The following is a 15958-nucleotide window of genomic DNA, read 5'->3' as shown; positions in this document are numbered from 1 at the left end:
CAGGTGGTAAACACTTCACATTACACCTCAAAAACCATGGTGGAACAACCAAGCAAGCACATCTGTTGAGGTAACTGCTACATCTTAGCAAAATAGGGTTTCAGCTGTCTGAAAGCACAGGCCGTGTTCAAAACTGAACCCTAGTCCCTACTACACCCTAGTTTCAACAGTAGGAAAAATGGTCAAACAAAGTCAATTTTTTCCTTTCACACACTACAAATGGTATATCTTTAACTAAAGTCAGTAAATTCAGTAGGCAGGCACATGTTAAACTTCTGGTTTACAGTTGTGGTTAAAAATTCAAATGTAATTTGACCTTAACTGCGTCGATGTAGAAACTCTTCCTCTACAATGTGCCTGTTGAGGAACAAAAACCCTGGTCTCCTCCAGTGTGTTACGTGGTCTAGGGCTCGTTTCAGGACAGGGCCGTTAAAAATTAGGTCTCCACCCATCTCCCTCCTCCTGATGTGCAAATTGCAAGATTCTCTTAAGTACAACTCCAAGTAGAAACACTGGACATTTAGCACTGTCAATATATCAAGTGAGTTTATCCTTTTCCTATACACAGTATACATACACTTATACACAAACTCACACACGTACACAAACACACAATGCACTTCCTGTACTGTTAGCAGTGTGCACAAATCCAATGTCAGTCAACTAGTGTCTTTGCAGGAGGGACAGAAAGCATTCATCGAAATGCTCATCAACAAATACAGTACATATTATAGGTCATTGAGTTTAGGGATGGTCTGTACTGTTTTGTGTTTGTGTAAGCATGTGTGTGTGTATAGACAGACACAGACCAGCATCATGCACACTCTAGCACACGCGCACACATTACAAATATATGACACCCTTCAAAAATCTGTGGCGTGAGCTTCTAACCAACGCTCTCAGTTGAGTACAGAACATTATTGGGATATTTCAAAGTCTTTTCCTTTTAATCTTTAAGCCAGATCCCAAACTTTCACAACACATTCCAATACTTTTCTCCTAACTTTTGTACGGCTGGCTGACTGGCTGAAAACCACCATATTTCTAATTCCTTTTGTCACCATAAATTTTTCCTCTGACCATCCGGTAATACCTGTCACAATCATCCCTTTCTCCGTGATCCCATGGCACATCCAAACAACCCCCTTCACTTTTCCAAAAAAAAGCTTCACCTTTCCAAAGTGCTGCTGCTACTTTCTACCCCTGTCTAAATTTTAAAAAATCTAAAAACATACAGTACTGCGTAAATAAAGAGACAACAAAAAAGTTTGTCGGCTGTATGGTGAGTGTGACAGGTGTGTTAAGTGCTTTGAAACATCTTGACCCTCTCGGAACTGACGCGCAGATTCTCTCGGTTCCTCTCACACAGCCTCTCGCCGTAAAAAAATATAAAGAAATTCATCAAAAAACTATGAGGATCGTATGAAGTCTTCCTCTTAAAGTGAAGTTTGCCAACCCAGTGTGTTTGCACTTATGTATTAGGTTAGGGTATCTCACATTTATGTATACATTAACATTGACCCACGTAGGTTCAACCTAGGACTAAATGACCCCTGATTAAGGTTTTCGACAATCATTGAAAACAACTATCTGGTGAGATAGAAGATGAGGGGTTTAAGAAATAAAAAAAACAAACTAAAATTAAAATGCTCAAGATGAAAGTAAAGACTCCACCATCATCAACTGAACAGAGTAGTTGTTCCCTCTCATTTGTGTGGCACACCGGCGCCGCCTGATGACATCACTGGCTGGGGCTGGCACTCCCTGATGATGACACTATGAATAACACCCATTTTACTCTAAAAGACAGAACACAGAGAATTTTCACCCCGTTTCAAATGAAAAATTTTCATGAGACACCCACAAAATCTTCACGCTCAGAATCAGCTGATGTTGTATCACTCCTGTGTTCCAGTGTAAAACCACTGGCGAGACGAGGGGCGGTGGGAAAGTTGCACAGGGAGTGAAATCGCTGTCAAGAAGCTAACTGTGAGTTAATTCAATTTCAAATTTACATAATGTGTAACGCCATCCAGGAAGAGCCATCAAGCATTGCTCCTGTGTGCCACACAGCCACCGACAAACATTTAGCACGCCTCACAAATCCCTCGCCATAAGTCATCTCATGGAAACCACCAAAACGGCACCGATTGCTTGTGTGATATCAAATCCATCTATAAAAAAATGTGTTATAAACTACATGGACTTAATGTAAGGTGATACCATGTAGGGTAAAGTTACCTCTACAGTACAGTATTCAAGATTAAAAAAAAGAAAAAAAGAAACAAAACAGAAAACTTTAAAACCAAGACAAATGAAACATTAATGTGGGCATTCATGTTTTTTTTTTGTAGAATCCTTTTGTTTTTTCCAAATCCCAATGGTTATTTAACAGTCCTGCTAGCCTTCACTTGCCAATATTCGACCTTCCCTCAATGCTGACTTTCACCTCATGAGGGATGAAGGAAGGTTTCGGCAGGGTCAAAGGTGGCTCCTCCTCTGATTTTTCTACTTTCCGACCTTCAGGAGCAGACCATCTCCGCTTCCTGCCCCCCGATGGCTTACTGGAGCCGGATTCTGCACTGCCGGCAACCTGACCTTTAGAAACTCTTTCCCCAAACATGACATCTCCGTTTTCGACGTTGGTGCCCCCTCCGCTCCCGTTCCCGCTGCCGCCTCGCTGGCTGATGCCGTTCTCCCTCTCGCTGTGCCTGGAGCCTCCTCCGCTGCAGCCCTGGGGAGCCTCAGAGCCGACTCTGTGGGGTTTGAGGTGGCTGGAGGGTGGGACAGAGGCGGGGGTGGCCAGCTCTAGGGGCTGGGTCTTCTTCAGAGATCCGTTCTTTAGATTCTTGAGGGTGAGTGAAATACAAACATCGCCCACAGAAAGCTTGGTGCAAGGCAGCTCCAAGAGCTGGGTGGTCCGGTCGGGGCAACACGAAGACCAGCCTTGGCCAAAGACGAAGAAGGGGTATTCCACCAGGACCTCCACACTCACCTGAAGCAGAGGGAACAGTGGAAAGACACATCAGGACAAAGACATTCTGGTGCTTTAACAATATTCAAGTTCTGCACATTAAAACAACAACAAAAGACAGTTTAATTATGTTGATATGATTATGACAACAACTACCATTAAATCTGTTTGGCATGATGATGTAATATTCAAGTTACTCTCTGATGAATCCGATGTATCCCGTGTTTTTTCCAGAAGTTATAGCTACAAATGGCTAGCAGGAAATGCACTGTTACCTTGAATAAATTGCAAATTTCTTTGGGTTTGACCATTGGAAACATCTGGGATAATGTATGTACACAACTCAACAAAATATACAGTATAACATAGATCTAAGATAAAAGATTGTTTACAAATCCATAATTTTTTAAAATTACATTAAATGCCTATGATTAGACAAGCAACACGGAAATTTAAATTTAGGGGAAAAAACAAACAAACATTAACACAGGTGTTGTGCTGCTGCAGTGTATGGGAACGCTGCTCCACCGGTGTTTGTAGTGAGAAAAGAGAATAATAGCAGCTCACATAATTATGATGAAATTCATGTGCATTATTTAAGCACTTACAGATGCAATCATCACTAAGGCCTAAGTCATGCAAGAGAGCAAATAAAAATAAATGCAGTGGTTGAAGGGGAGGAAATACCGGAATGCCCTGCCACCTGCTATAAGGAAGTCCGCTACATATCCCACTTTTTAGACGCATCTCAAACAATGGCTTCAAGCAAACCAAACCTTTTCACCAGTGTTTTGTGTATCTGCATTTGTATACTGTCATTTGTAATGTTTCTGCTTTTATTACCTGCCTGGAGATAACAGATGTAAATGAGCATTTCTGCTAAAAAATCTGACATGTTTACATTTTTATGCTGATGCTCAATAGTGTGTGCTATCCCTATCAAATAAACAAAGTAAAGAAGAGTAAATTAGGCACTAAGTAACATGCAAGAAAACATCCCCCCTCAAGAACTGCCAGCAGCTGCCAGTGGCCTTCGAGCAGCACAGTGAATTATTTTTTTTAATTTTTTCTCCAGTCTGCTTACATTAAGTAGTCAAAATGAAAAGGCAGCAACACATCCTTTCATTCATCATTCACTCCTGATCACTCTTCTGACTGTTTATTTATCTGTGATGCATTTGGAAAGAAACATTATAAAGCCAGTCTGTTAAACTTTGCCAGCTTGTACTGCATCCACAAAGCCTACTGCAACTTTTCCTCAGAGTGGATCATTCAAAACACCAAGTACTTGTGTTCATTTTCCTATACTTCTTAATGGCACACTACATTACAATCTACTACATTCATGCTGTCATGGTACCTAATACTTAGCTGGATGTTTGGCTGACTTCTGTAATATTCTCAAATTAATGAAACTATTCATAAAGTGAGTCTACCATTTATTGTGTGGTCAGCTATAGTTGACTAATGTGAATGTAATGTAATGTAAACTTGTCATTATAGTAACTTAAAGTGGTTAGGAACGAGCTGCAACTTAATCGTGCACATCATTGGTGCACTCTGGTACTTAAACAACACTACACCTCTGAATGTTAGGTACTGTTAACTATCATTTATGAAGAGTATAAAACCTGGCTGATGCTTCATCAGGCATCATTTGTGGCCTACACTGGACAGGGAGAATGTTAAAGGCAGACAGGGCATCAGGGGAGAGACAGAAAGTGGTGTACGTCATGTGATGGAGCTTGAGACAAACCGAGGATGTTGCCGTTTTATGGTATGCGCCTTAAACCCTACACTACTTTGCACCCCAAAAATATTGCTAAATCCCAACTAGTGCATTGAAGCATGTTGTTCCTACTGAGCCCCACAGAAAATACAGAAATTTCCCTTGTCACTTCCACAAAATTGTTTGGCAAAAAAAGTGTGTATAAATGTTCATGTATAAGGACAGAGAGATGGCTGCCTGACAGAAACTACAAGGACTTAAGTTTTTTTTTTTCTAAATTTGGCTTCAATGAAAGAACATCCTGAAAATCAGCATGACAATTATGTAATAACTGTGATTGGTTTGTTAGAGGCACAGCTGGATATTGTTGGCATAGCTGCAGAAAAGAAAAACAACCTCCCACCAGGAAGAAATGTCTTTGCGACCAAAGGGACAACATATTTCAAAAGCATTATATCAACCTAAAAGTGCTGTGACCCGTGACACAAAATCAATGAGGAGGATGGAACATATTTATTCAAAGAGATTGAAATACGCCTGTCTGAATTTTGGATTAAATCATGTACTTTGGGGTTTGCATTATCATTTGCATGTGTTACAGAAGAAGAGACGCCTCAGGGAAGGCTTAGAGATATGATGGGTAGAGCGAGGTAGAAAATAAACCTGATGAGAAGGAACGAACGAAGGAATATCTGAAATATTGCGGAGAGAATGAGAAGGTGGAAGTGGAGAAAGTTACTGAGATGGAGATGAAAGGCGAGATTACAAAGGAGGAGTGGATTGAACAAGAAGTGGAGTGAGGAAGTGAGTGTGAAAGAGAACAATGTCAAGAACGATACAAGTGTAAGATGTATCAAACACCCTCTCAAAGCAAACGTCAGGCAATATTTTCCCTCCCGTATTATATAATTTTTGACTTCTCTGAGTAAGTCCTCTGAGTGTGGACTCAAAGCTGCTACCACCTCTCAGGAAAGAAAAAAAAAAAAAAGAAGGAGAAGAAGAGCCACTGATGGAGTACAAGAGAGAAAGATAAGTCTTTGAAAGATTGTCAGCTTTTGTGGGGTACAGTATCAAAGAGCGGCCGGGGGCGGGAGAGATGGTTAGAGATGTGCTGTGTGGGTGGACAAGTCACAGCGTGGACAGATGAAATAGATTAACTGGCTTTAACGCACACCCTCAAAGACAGTGAGAAGAGTGCATGTGTGTGGATGTCAGTGAGTGCAAGTGTGTTTGAAGGAGTTAGAACCAGAGAAGAAAATAGAAGGATAAATTGCAGCATGGTGTTGGATGTTAAGGGATTACTCAGAGATCCAAGTTATAGAAGAGTGAGATCTATACGTGACCTGTCGAACCCTACAAAATATTACAGTCCAAAACATGATCTGAGCCTAAAGACTCATTTTAAATCACTACTTTAGGTATTTTACACGAGGAGACTTAAAGGGTAGCATCTATATTTTTCAAACTTATTTTCCCATGTTTCGGTGTGACTAATGGGACAACAATTTTTGAAATTGGTCCAGTATTAGTCCAGTGAGACCGCTGCAGCCGTCATTCAGAAAACATGGTGCAAAGTAATCCTTATGCGAAATACATCCACTACAGAATAGAGCTGCATGCTGTTCTTTTTAAGCATTCGCAAGTTTGCTTCTATTTTGGCCGTTCAGGGTGAGATTGATTTGATTTCTAATTAAATAAGACTATGGGATCGTTTGCTTCATATGTCAGAAAACAGGGCCATTAAGAAAGTTTTTCTTTGGAATAAATAACACACTTAAAGATAAAGATATTCATGATATTTGGGGGCAAGTTGGATCACATTATATATATAGCAGGGAGGAGGGACTAAGTCGGACTTAAGTCACAGATTTGAGGACTTGAGACTCACTTGACTAAAATTGATTAAAGACTCGTCTTGACAAGTCTGAGACTTGACTTAGATGTGAGATAAATGGCTTGAGAAGACTTTACTTTTTTAAATTAAATATCTGCATTTTTCTCGGTAGGCCTGCAGAGGACAAAACATGAGGCGGCTATCGTTGAGGTGGACAGTCCAAAAATTAATTCAAATTCATTGCAGCAACATGTCAAATGTCAGTAAGATTTATAAAGTGTAAGCATGCTGCAACAGTTGAAAATAAAACTGAACTTTTCACAAGCACTCTGTTTTAGGGTGGCAACTAATGATTATTTTCATTGTTGATTAATCTGTCGATTATTCTCTATCAATCAATTAATTGTTTGGACTATAAAATGTAAGAAAATGGTGAAAAATGTTGATCAGTGTTTCCAAAAATTCAAGGTCCTCAAATGTTTTGTTTTGCCCGCAACCCAAAGATATTTGGTACTGTATTGTTAAAAAGCAGTAAACAAACATTTAAGAAGCTGAAATCAGAGAATTTTCTCATCATCATCAAAATAGTTGGCCATAAATTTGATAATCAATTAATAAACAGTTAATTGATTAATCGTTGCAGCTTTATGGTCTTTTAACCGATTTGAATACGGCAACTGTGGGCAATCATCAAAACCTCATGTGAGTTGTGACTTGCTTGACTTATCGCAGTGACACGATCTGACTTGCTTGATTCTCACCACATTAATGTGGGACTTGCTTGAGACTTGAAGGTTAAGACCTGAGACTTGCACATGTGTAACTTACTCCCACCTCTGATGGTGCAGTAATAATTCAGCATGTAGCATGAACACAAGTAGATTGGTTAAATTATATTTTGTTAAAACCAAAATTACATACATATGAAAATCAAGCACAATTATGGCCCTGAGCAAACTCAACAAGGACTCAGAGGTCTTTAGCTGCACTGCTGAGAACAAAAATCCTCTCCTTGGAGTTGGCAGATTTAAAAGCATCCAGGAGGACAACAGGTCATGTGAATTATGCAAATTAAGAGACAGAATAAATCATATTTTTTATATTGTCCTTTTATGATGAGTTAAGAATACCTGTATTAAATAAAATGTCAAAAATCAAGAAATATTCTGGTGCACTAATTATGACAGAATGGTAGTTTAATTTAGTAAAATTTTGCTTGTAAAAAAACATCAGGATATTTTATTTGCTTAGTATTACCTGTGATTTATGTTGCTACTCTTGTTTCTGGTCTGTTTTTCTAAATAATAGTGTCCTGTAAGTCTGTTTGGGCTGAGAACATTGTTTGTGCTCGACACAATAATAAAATCAAATCAATCAATCAAAGTCTATCAGAAGTGCTTGTTTTGCCACTGACAGAGTCAGATTGTTCTGCCTGACAACATAATTGAAACCCTACAGAAAGAGACCAACCACAAAAACAAAATGTATCACCAAAGCCACCAGACCCCATTTACTGAAACTGTAATTTTATCATCGTGAAACACACTTCATCAAACATGACTGAAACAAAATAAAACACACCAAAACATCTTGGCTCTTATTTTCCCCGTCCAACAATCACCAACTCTGGTTGTTTGGTCGAAATAAACCCTTAATTCACTCTGTTAGATGTGAAAATATTCTGGCTGTACACTCTGTTTCTGCCCTCTCACTTCTATTACAATGAATGAAGGATTTATTTTGACTAAACCAGAGTCGGTGATTGCTGGAGCAGTGGAAAGACGAGCCAAGACAGTTTTAGTGGTTATTTTGTTCTGTCGAGTTTGAATGAAGATGACGATAAAATATCTGTTTCTGTAAATGGTGTCTGGTGGCTTTGGCGAGAGCTGCTTCTGGTTAAACAAAACAGATCTTACACACATGGAATAACACTCTGAGCCTGTCAGTGGGAAAGTGGACATATAACTGCCCATAAGGAACATTTCAGCCTGTTTCACGGCTGACAGCTGCAGCAGTCTTGCTCAATACTGGACCAATTTCAAAAATTGCTGTTCCCATTTGTTACTTAGACACAAAAACATGAGAAAATGGGGTCCAGGTTGAAAAATACCAAAATCACCCTTTAAATAACATCAGAAAAAATACAGATATGCCAAATATTAGATGTAGCAGCAGAAATGTGGTTTTGTATGAGTGCACTGATGGTCTTTGCTTGTCATACCGATGAGCAGATTCCAACAGTGAATTCTTTGAACTCTCTCGTAACCAGAACATGTTTGCTACATGACTGTCATCGCTGTACATTGAACTTAATTACAGATGGAACAGCGGAGTCCTGCGAGATTCACAATTAAAGAATCATTAATAACTGAGCAGCCCATCATTTCAGCAGCTCAACCCGTCATTCAACATTAATAACACCAGCTAACCGTATACATGAAAGCCTTCTTAGAGATCCTGTTAAAGAGGATGAAACAGAAAATTTCTTTCTAGATCACATCTCCGGTCATATTGTACATCTATTTAACAATGTATGCTATATATATATATATATATATATATATATATATATATATATATATATAATCGATTTCTTTGTATTCATATATCAATCCAGCCAGGATTTTGAACCAAACAGTGTCAATCAATACTACACATGAACTCTTCCATCAATCAGTCTTCAACTTTTAGCTGCACACAGCTAAGATTTATTAGTTAGTTTAGCAACAGTAGCAAATTTCTCACAATGCTATGACCTGCCTATCCTCTTCCACTCAGAAATATGTCATGAGAGAAACGCTCTCAAAATCCCATTTAATCTGGACTTTAAAACTAGCACAACTAGGCTTATTAGCAGGGTCCTGCGTCATACTTAGGTAGGTTTAGAGAGGCCTATAAAAATATGTAAACATAAAAATCATCAGCAAAAGACCTGATATAGGAATTAAACTATTCATTCTTTATGAAAATTGTTGTTAAATTTCTGTTGTTCCACTGATCTTCTAAATTAATTTCAGTTGTAATGATGGGTCATGAAAGAAATTACTAGAACAAATCTCGTATCATGCTTTGTAAAATCACACCAAGAGCGAGCTTGACAGGAATAGTTTCACTTTCTTGCATTAAGAATGGAGGCAGCACTGACAGTTGATTAGCTTAGCTTAGCATAAAGACTAGAAGAAGAGGGAAACATCTAAGCTCCAAACTTGAGAAATAAACTACTAACTGTTAAACATAATGTAATTCAGGTGGTCTGAGAGAAAACTAGACTTCTGCTCTACCTCTTGGCTCTGTTTTCAGGTTTTAGAAAATCTAGCCTGTGATGGGACACTTGGCATGTCGGTAAGATAACTGATTGCTGAGTCTTATTCCCAAAACATAACTATGTGACAACTTAGCAGTGAGACTAAACAATCAACCATTTTCAAGCCACCAATCCAAAACTTCGGTAATTTGATGAAAATGAGACTCAACAACCAACTATTTTTCTCCAGAATCACTTCCTGCATCTTTAATTAGTGAGCTTTATAGAAACTAGTAGTCAGATTTCTCAGTTTTGGAGAAAGAAAGTTTTGCGGTTTATGCTAAGCTAAGCTAATTGATAATTAGCTCCGTTGTTAATGCAAAGACTCAAGAATGACATCAATCTAACTCTTCCGATAGAGTGGCAGTGTATTTCCAAAAATGACAATCTGTTAATATAATAAATAAATGTTGCTCCCTGCCTCTCACCTGTGCACGGTGCTCACCAACAGAAAACTGAACCACAGCAAAGTTGGGTGAGGTGTGGCTCCCTTCGATGCGCTCCACTGTGGACGAGTCGATCTTCAGCTCACTGCTGATCTCGGCACTCTGGATGAAGTCCTCTGTCTTCAGGTCCTCCACACGTTTAAGCTCCCCATCGGCCAGCTGGATGATGGAGCCCTTGATGAAATACGGGGGAAGCGAGGGAGGCACCACTGTACTGGATGTAGGAGGAGGAGCAGAAGGAGCGACCAGCCCCGGCGGAGCTGGAACGATGGGGAGATGAAGCTGGGCTTGGACCACTGCGCCTGAAGCGGCCTGGTGACACGAGCCACTGACAGTTTCCATAGTTTCTCCTTTGGGGGCAGCGGCAGCGATGTACGTGTGTGGGAGTGTGGTAGGAAACGGTGCGGGTTGGGTGGATGACGTTACATGGGTGGTTACAGGTTCCAATGTGGTGACACCACCTCCACTAACAGGGATGATGACCGGTTGGGTGCCAGGAATGAGTAAGTGTTGCTGTAGGCTGGTGTGGTAGCTGATTGGCGTGTGCTGGCTCCCGTTGCCCCCTGCGATGTAACCAATGATAGGCGGCTGTGGGTAGATACTGGAGGAGGGGAGCCCCATTGACAGCGACTCTGTGGCATTGTGGGTGGTCTGGATGACGGTCTGGGGCGACAATGTGCTAACAGCAGCTTTCAGGCTGTTGACACTTAATGGGGGTGGAAAAGTGAAAGAGGAGATGGTGTTGGAGGAGGAGGGTGTGCGATTGACAGGCTTGCCCAGGATGATGCCACCTTTCTCCAGGTGTGCGGGGGCAGAGGTGGCCTGCTTCTCAGGGCTGGCTCTCGGTGGTGCCAGCTGGTGGTCCCCGTGGCTGTTGGGCATAAGCATGACAGACGTTCTCAGCCCTGAGGGATCATGGGTAGAGTACTCTGATGGCAGAACCAGCTGGCGAGCCTCGTAGGATGACAAAGAAGTGTCTCGTGATTTGCTCCCTGGCTTGGAGAGGCTGGACTCAGGGGACGCTCCAAACCGCCGGCCCCTTTCCAGCTCTCCATTGTGGAGCTCTCTGGGTCTGGAGCTGACTTCCTCTTTTCTGGCGTGTCCGTCCGTGTACTGCACCACAACCTGGGACATCCCATGTCCCAGTGTATGGTGGGGGTGCAGTGACTGGGGAGGAAGGTGAACGCCTCCTTGGTGATGAGGCGACGGCACAGTCCGTGGGGAGGTTGACATTTGAACGTGGTGAGGGGCGGGGTCTGTAGAAGGCGGAGGCATGGAAGTACGCCCCATGGATGCTCTCTGCTGGTCGTGTTTGGAGGCCTGCGAAGGAGCACAGACTGTCTCTGTGTGTGAGGGTCTCTGTGCGGCCAAAGAAGAGGAGGAGAGGGGGGGAGGAGGAGGAGGAGGTGGAAGCAGTTGAGGGGAGATGTAGCCTGTGTATGGGGCCGTGTAGGGTGAGGCTATAAACTGCAGGTTGGGAGGCAGTTGGGTGTAATGGACAGTTCCTCCAACTGTGGACTGGGATAGGGGGGACGTATACACTGTAGGAAGAGATGAGACTAGCCTCAGTGAGGAAGAGGAGGAGGAGGAGGAGGATGAAGGGTCTGATGAGGAGTAGAGGGATTTATACTGGGGCCCGTCAGACTGACTGGAGCTACGGTGCACGCCCACATCCCTCTCATTCCCACCAGCCACGCTGGCAAGCCAGGCCATGTTCTCTGAGCGCTGGCTGTCGCTGGCAGGTGGCATGTTGGGAGAGCGGATTTCAGATGGTAACGTGCTTGAGGGGATCTCCCTCTTCTTTGGGGGCAGACATTCATTACTGCGTTCCTGGTTGGACTTCATGCTGACTTCGCCTCACGTCCCTCAGCTGTACTTGCGTTTTCTTAACTTTTGGAGTTCTATACCTTTTTCTCTCTCTGACTTTCTGTTTCACTTTCTTGTCTCTTTTTCTCACTTCTGATGATCTGTCCCTTGTCTCACTTTAATTAGCTATAAATTGACTTTCCCAATCTTTTCTCTTTCACTCTCTATCCAGGGCCGTTGAGTCAGGTCTTTTTCTTTTTTGATAACAAAGAAAATCCAGGCCCTAACAAGCAAGGTGAGGAAGGATTAAAGATGGAGATGAAGATGTGGAGGGGTGGTTAGAGGGGGAGGGATAGGGCAATCTGTTTGGTCCGGAGGTCTTTAACGGCTGAAGGGTGAGCTCAGTCTGGTGGGGGAGAGCGTCACGACGTCACACCTGCTGCTGCCGCCGAGGACGACGGGGGGCCGAGTGCGTCGCACTTCATGCGGAATCATTTCCCTGCAAAAGCAAGCCTGCTGACACCCAGCACAATCCTGTGGAAGAGAGAAACGGGCAGACTGTTAGGAAAAAGGTGTGGATCTCAAACAGATGAATAGATATTCATATTTTTTATGTGTGCAGTTTGTTTTCACATAGACAGTGGACTTTGGAGGACTTGATGACAACCCAGTCCTCAAAATGTATACCTCTCAACATTGCACAAATGCAACAGCTGTTTTCATACAGGAAGTACCCCTGGTCTTGGGGTACAGTGCCACAAAGGAGCACTAGTGATGCATACTCTAGATGTGTTTGCACTGTCTCGCAAACAAAACAAAAAATTTAAAAAATGATTGCTCACTGAAGAGTTGTCATCGTAAAGGTGTATTTTTATGCTAAGCAAAAATGATAGTCCAGACTATCTAAGACCATGTTTTGCGACCAGGTGCAAATTAAATTCAAGGACTGAGAGATGCAGACAACACAAAAATAAACTGTATAGGTTTATGTTTACTGCCATGAAGGTTGACAAACACACTGTGAGCACAACAAACAACTCTACTACAAAAACGAGGCCATGGACTAACACGAAGATGCGGAGTGCAAAAACATGTACAAAAGCTAACTTTGTTTGGAAGGAACTGGATGTTTTGAAGGATGAAATAGTGGCCATGAGCTCATAAAATGATGAGGTCAACTAAAAACTTGCGGTATCTCCTTGAAGTGAAATGCCTGCAGATCTTGCAGGTGGAGTCAAATAAGACCTGATATGTAAAAATGTGCATTCAGTTTAGTTACTACACCAACATTTATTCATGGGAAATTGCAGTTTATATAAAATATGCCACAAATCAGTGTTGTCATAATACCAAAATTTTGATTTAAACTCTAGACTGCATAGTAATATTATTTGCTGTAGTACCACCAGGCATCTAGTTGATGTGGTTCAACAGTGGGGGAGTAAAAGAACTGCATAAAAATATTTCAAGCAGTTCCTATGGATTTCCAGAAGCTTCCACCCCTAATAATAACAATCTTAACAATTCCAAGAAGTTTCCCGCACCTGCTGTACTTGGACCTCTGATAACAAGTCTGTGCTGCGCTCAGTAACGAATGTGTGAGTGTGTGTACCACATGTGTGTGTGCCATCTGTTAGCAAGGACCCCCTGCTGCAAAAGATGGAAAGCTTGGTGTGAATCTCATAAATAATGTACAAGCATTTCAAGCACATGCATCCACCCACCTATCCACACACACACACACACACACACGCACACACACACACACACACACACAAACACACACCATCTTGCTTACTCAAACACTGACACTTGCGCATATTCAATTATGCTGACACATGTTCTTTTCCTGACATGCAGCACAAGTTCACACACAAACACTAGTGGACAAAAGCAGCACACACACACACACACACACACACTGGCTCAAGTGTTTGTCCAACTTAAAGACTTCACATTTGAACACTTGAGTAGGCTGAGTATCAGTTGACCAACACACCACAAACTTGCACTAAAAATGCACAGCTAGCAAAGCTGTTGTTACAGCAACAACACACTGACTGCAATACAAGGTTTGTCAATTTATTTCCTGCAAAGTCAGTGAGTTTACTTTGTCAAGGGCTGAGTGTGTTTTATGCAACTGTGAAATATGTGCAAATATACCTAAAGAAATACACGTGCATTGCTGCAACGAGACGAGAAAATGTACTATTATTATTGTTGTAACTACACACCTGTGAAGTTTTGTGGCCAGGAGGTTGTTGGTTCAGTCCCTGGACTGGCAGGGTGAATGTGAGTGAACAGCTACCCCCAAGTAACCCCAACTGCTTGAGTGGAGCTGCAGATCACCAGCAGATCAGATCAGTATTTGTACTGAGCAGCTGTGTGAATGTGTGTAACTGTGCAAATGCGATAAGGGCGTTCCTGCAAAAGAGTGGCTTCCTCTCAGTGAAAGTCCCAAAATGAAAAAAAAAAAAAAAAAAAGTAGGACAGGAACATAAAGGGGGGCCCTTTTTTCTGGCTCGCTTCCTCGACCTTCATTTTGTTCTCAATTTCAGACCACAAACTTTGGTGTCTGCATCTCGTACTGTTGTGATGTGGTGACAAAATCTGTCCATAGGCAGTCATATCAACAACTGACAAAATACTCCACCTCTGTGGTAGTTCCCGCTATAGTTGGTGTCTCTAGGGCCACATTTTGCCATAACTGAACCTCACCTTTTCTCTGTGGTCCCTTCAGTCTTGTTACATCTGTCATGCATAATAGGCACTAATGAATACACCAAGGAATTGTTTTTTTCTACGTGTTACTGTCCCTTCCATTTAGGCTGAAATCAGTCTTGAAAGTGGCACGCCATGATGCAAAATAAATACAGCTTAGTTCAAGGAGTAGAAAGTACCGATTTTTGTGTCAAAAAGTATGGAGTAAAACTAAAAAGTTGTCAGAAAAATAAATACTCAAGTAAAAGACAGATACCTAAAAACTCTACTTGAGTACAGTAACAAAGTTCTTGTACTTGGTTACCTCCCACTTCTGGCAGTAACAATATCTGTCTCCAAATAAAATTAAATTATGATTAGTTTGTTAGTAGTTTCATACTACAGTTGAAATATCTTGACTTAAATATGGAAGCCTCTTTGCTTGACGTCATTAAACAGGATAGAAGCATTTTATTGATCATTTGGAAACACAGAGAATCTGTAGAAGCAGAACAGAGTGCTATAAAAGCAGGTTATAGCCATTTATGTAACTGGTCTGATAACGTCACAGAATATAAGACTGCAACTGTTGCTTTCTATACTCACATTAGAGCTCATAACACAGCCTCTTGTACTGGTGATAGCTCTCATGATGTCTATCTGATCTCTGTGGTAGCAAGGCCACAAAAGATTTAATCTTTTAACCAGAGCGACTGGGTCAGCACCTCCCAGACCTCCTAAAGCTTATTGCTAATTCCTGCAGAGTGATACTAATTGCACTAACTGTGTGTATATGCGTGTGTGTGCTCTGTAAGACGAGGGACATCTTGCATCTCAAAGCAGATTCCCGTGATTTAAGAAGTGTCGCAGTGCTACTACAACACAACTGCAGAGACAGGCGTAGGAGTCAACGCACATGCAAATTCACACATGCACATACAGCGCAAGAGCACCTGCACACACAGTTTTGTGGTAGCGAACACACACACTTTCACAAGAGCACACCATCTGTTCAATCAAGCAGGCATGACTCATAGGTGTGCTGAGAGGTACTGTGTTGATCAGCGAGGTTTTAGCGCTGAGATGCAATCTTCTCCGCCTCTCCCTCCTTCACTCTACATCCACTCGACTCTCCTGCCTCAGCCTGCCTACCTCTCCTTCTTCG

At 41.8% G+C, this 15958-nt stretch overlaps 1 protein-coding gene and 1 long non-coding RNA gene across 3 annotated transcripts in view; both read right to left on the bottom strand.

The window, feature by feature from the left end:
• On the bottom strand, nucleotides 1–12319 carry atxn1a (ataxin 1a). The gene is made up of 2 exons (XM_084738656.1): nucleotides 10270–12319; nucleotides 1–2995 (listed from the first exon to the last, which is right to left on the bottom strand). The coding sequence occupies exons 1-2, from the start codon at nucleotides 12130–12132 to the stop codon at nucleotides 2408–2410; spliced, it is 2451 nt and encodes an 816-aa protein (XP_084594782.1). The 5' UTR covers nucleotides 12133–12319; the 3' UTR covers nucleotides 1–2407.
• Nucleotides 12320–12327: 8 nt separating this feature from the next.
• The window catches only part of LOC146313057 (uncharacterized), a 114294-nt gene continuing 110663 nt past the window's right edge, over nucleotides 12328–15958 (bottom strand). For both annotated transcript variants that reach the window (XR_014772024.1, XR_014772025.1), the window contains one exon: nucleotides 12328–12627. This is a non-coding gene — a long non-coding RNA (uncharacterized LOC146313057). The remainder of the gene's footprint in view (nucleotides 12628–15958) is intronic.

This window comes from Lutjanus erythropterus, chromosome 16 (assembly GCF_056507025.1).
Source record: "Lutjanus erythropterus isolate fLutEry1 chromosome 16, fLutEry1.hap2, whole genome shotgun sequence".
NCBI classification, from domain to species: Eukaryota; Metazoa; Chordata; class Actinopteri; order Lutjaniformes; family Lutjanidae; genus Lutjanus; species Lutjanus erythropterus.
This window is presented reverse-complemented; position numbering and strand designations above follow the sequence as displayed.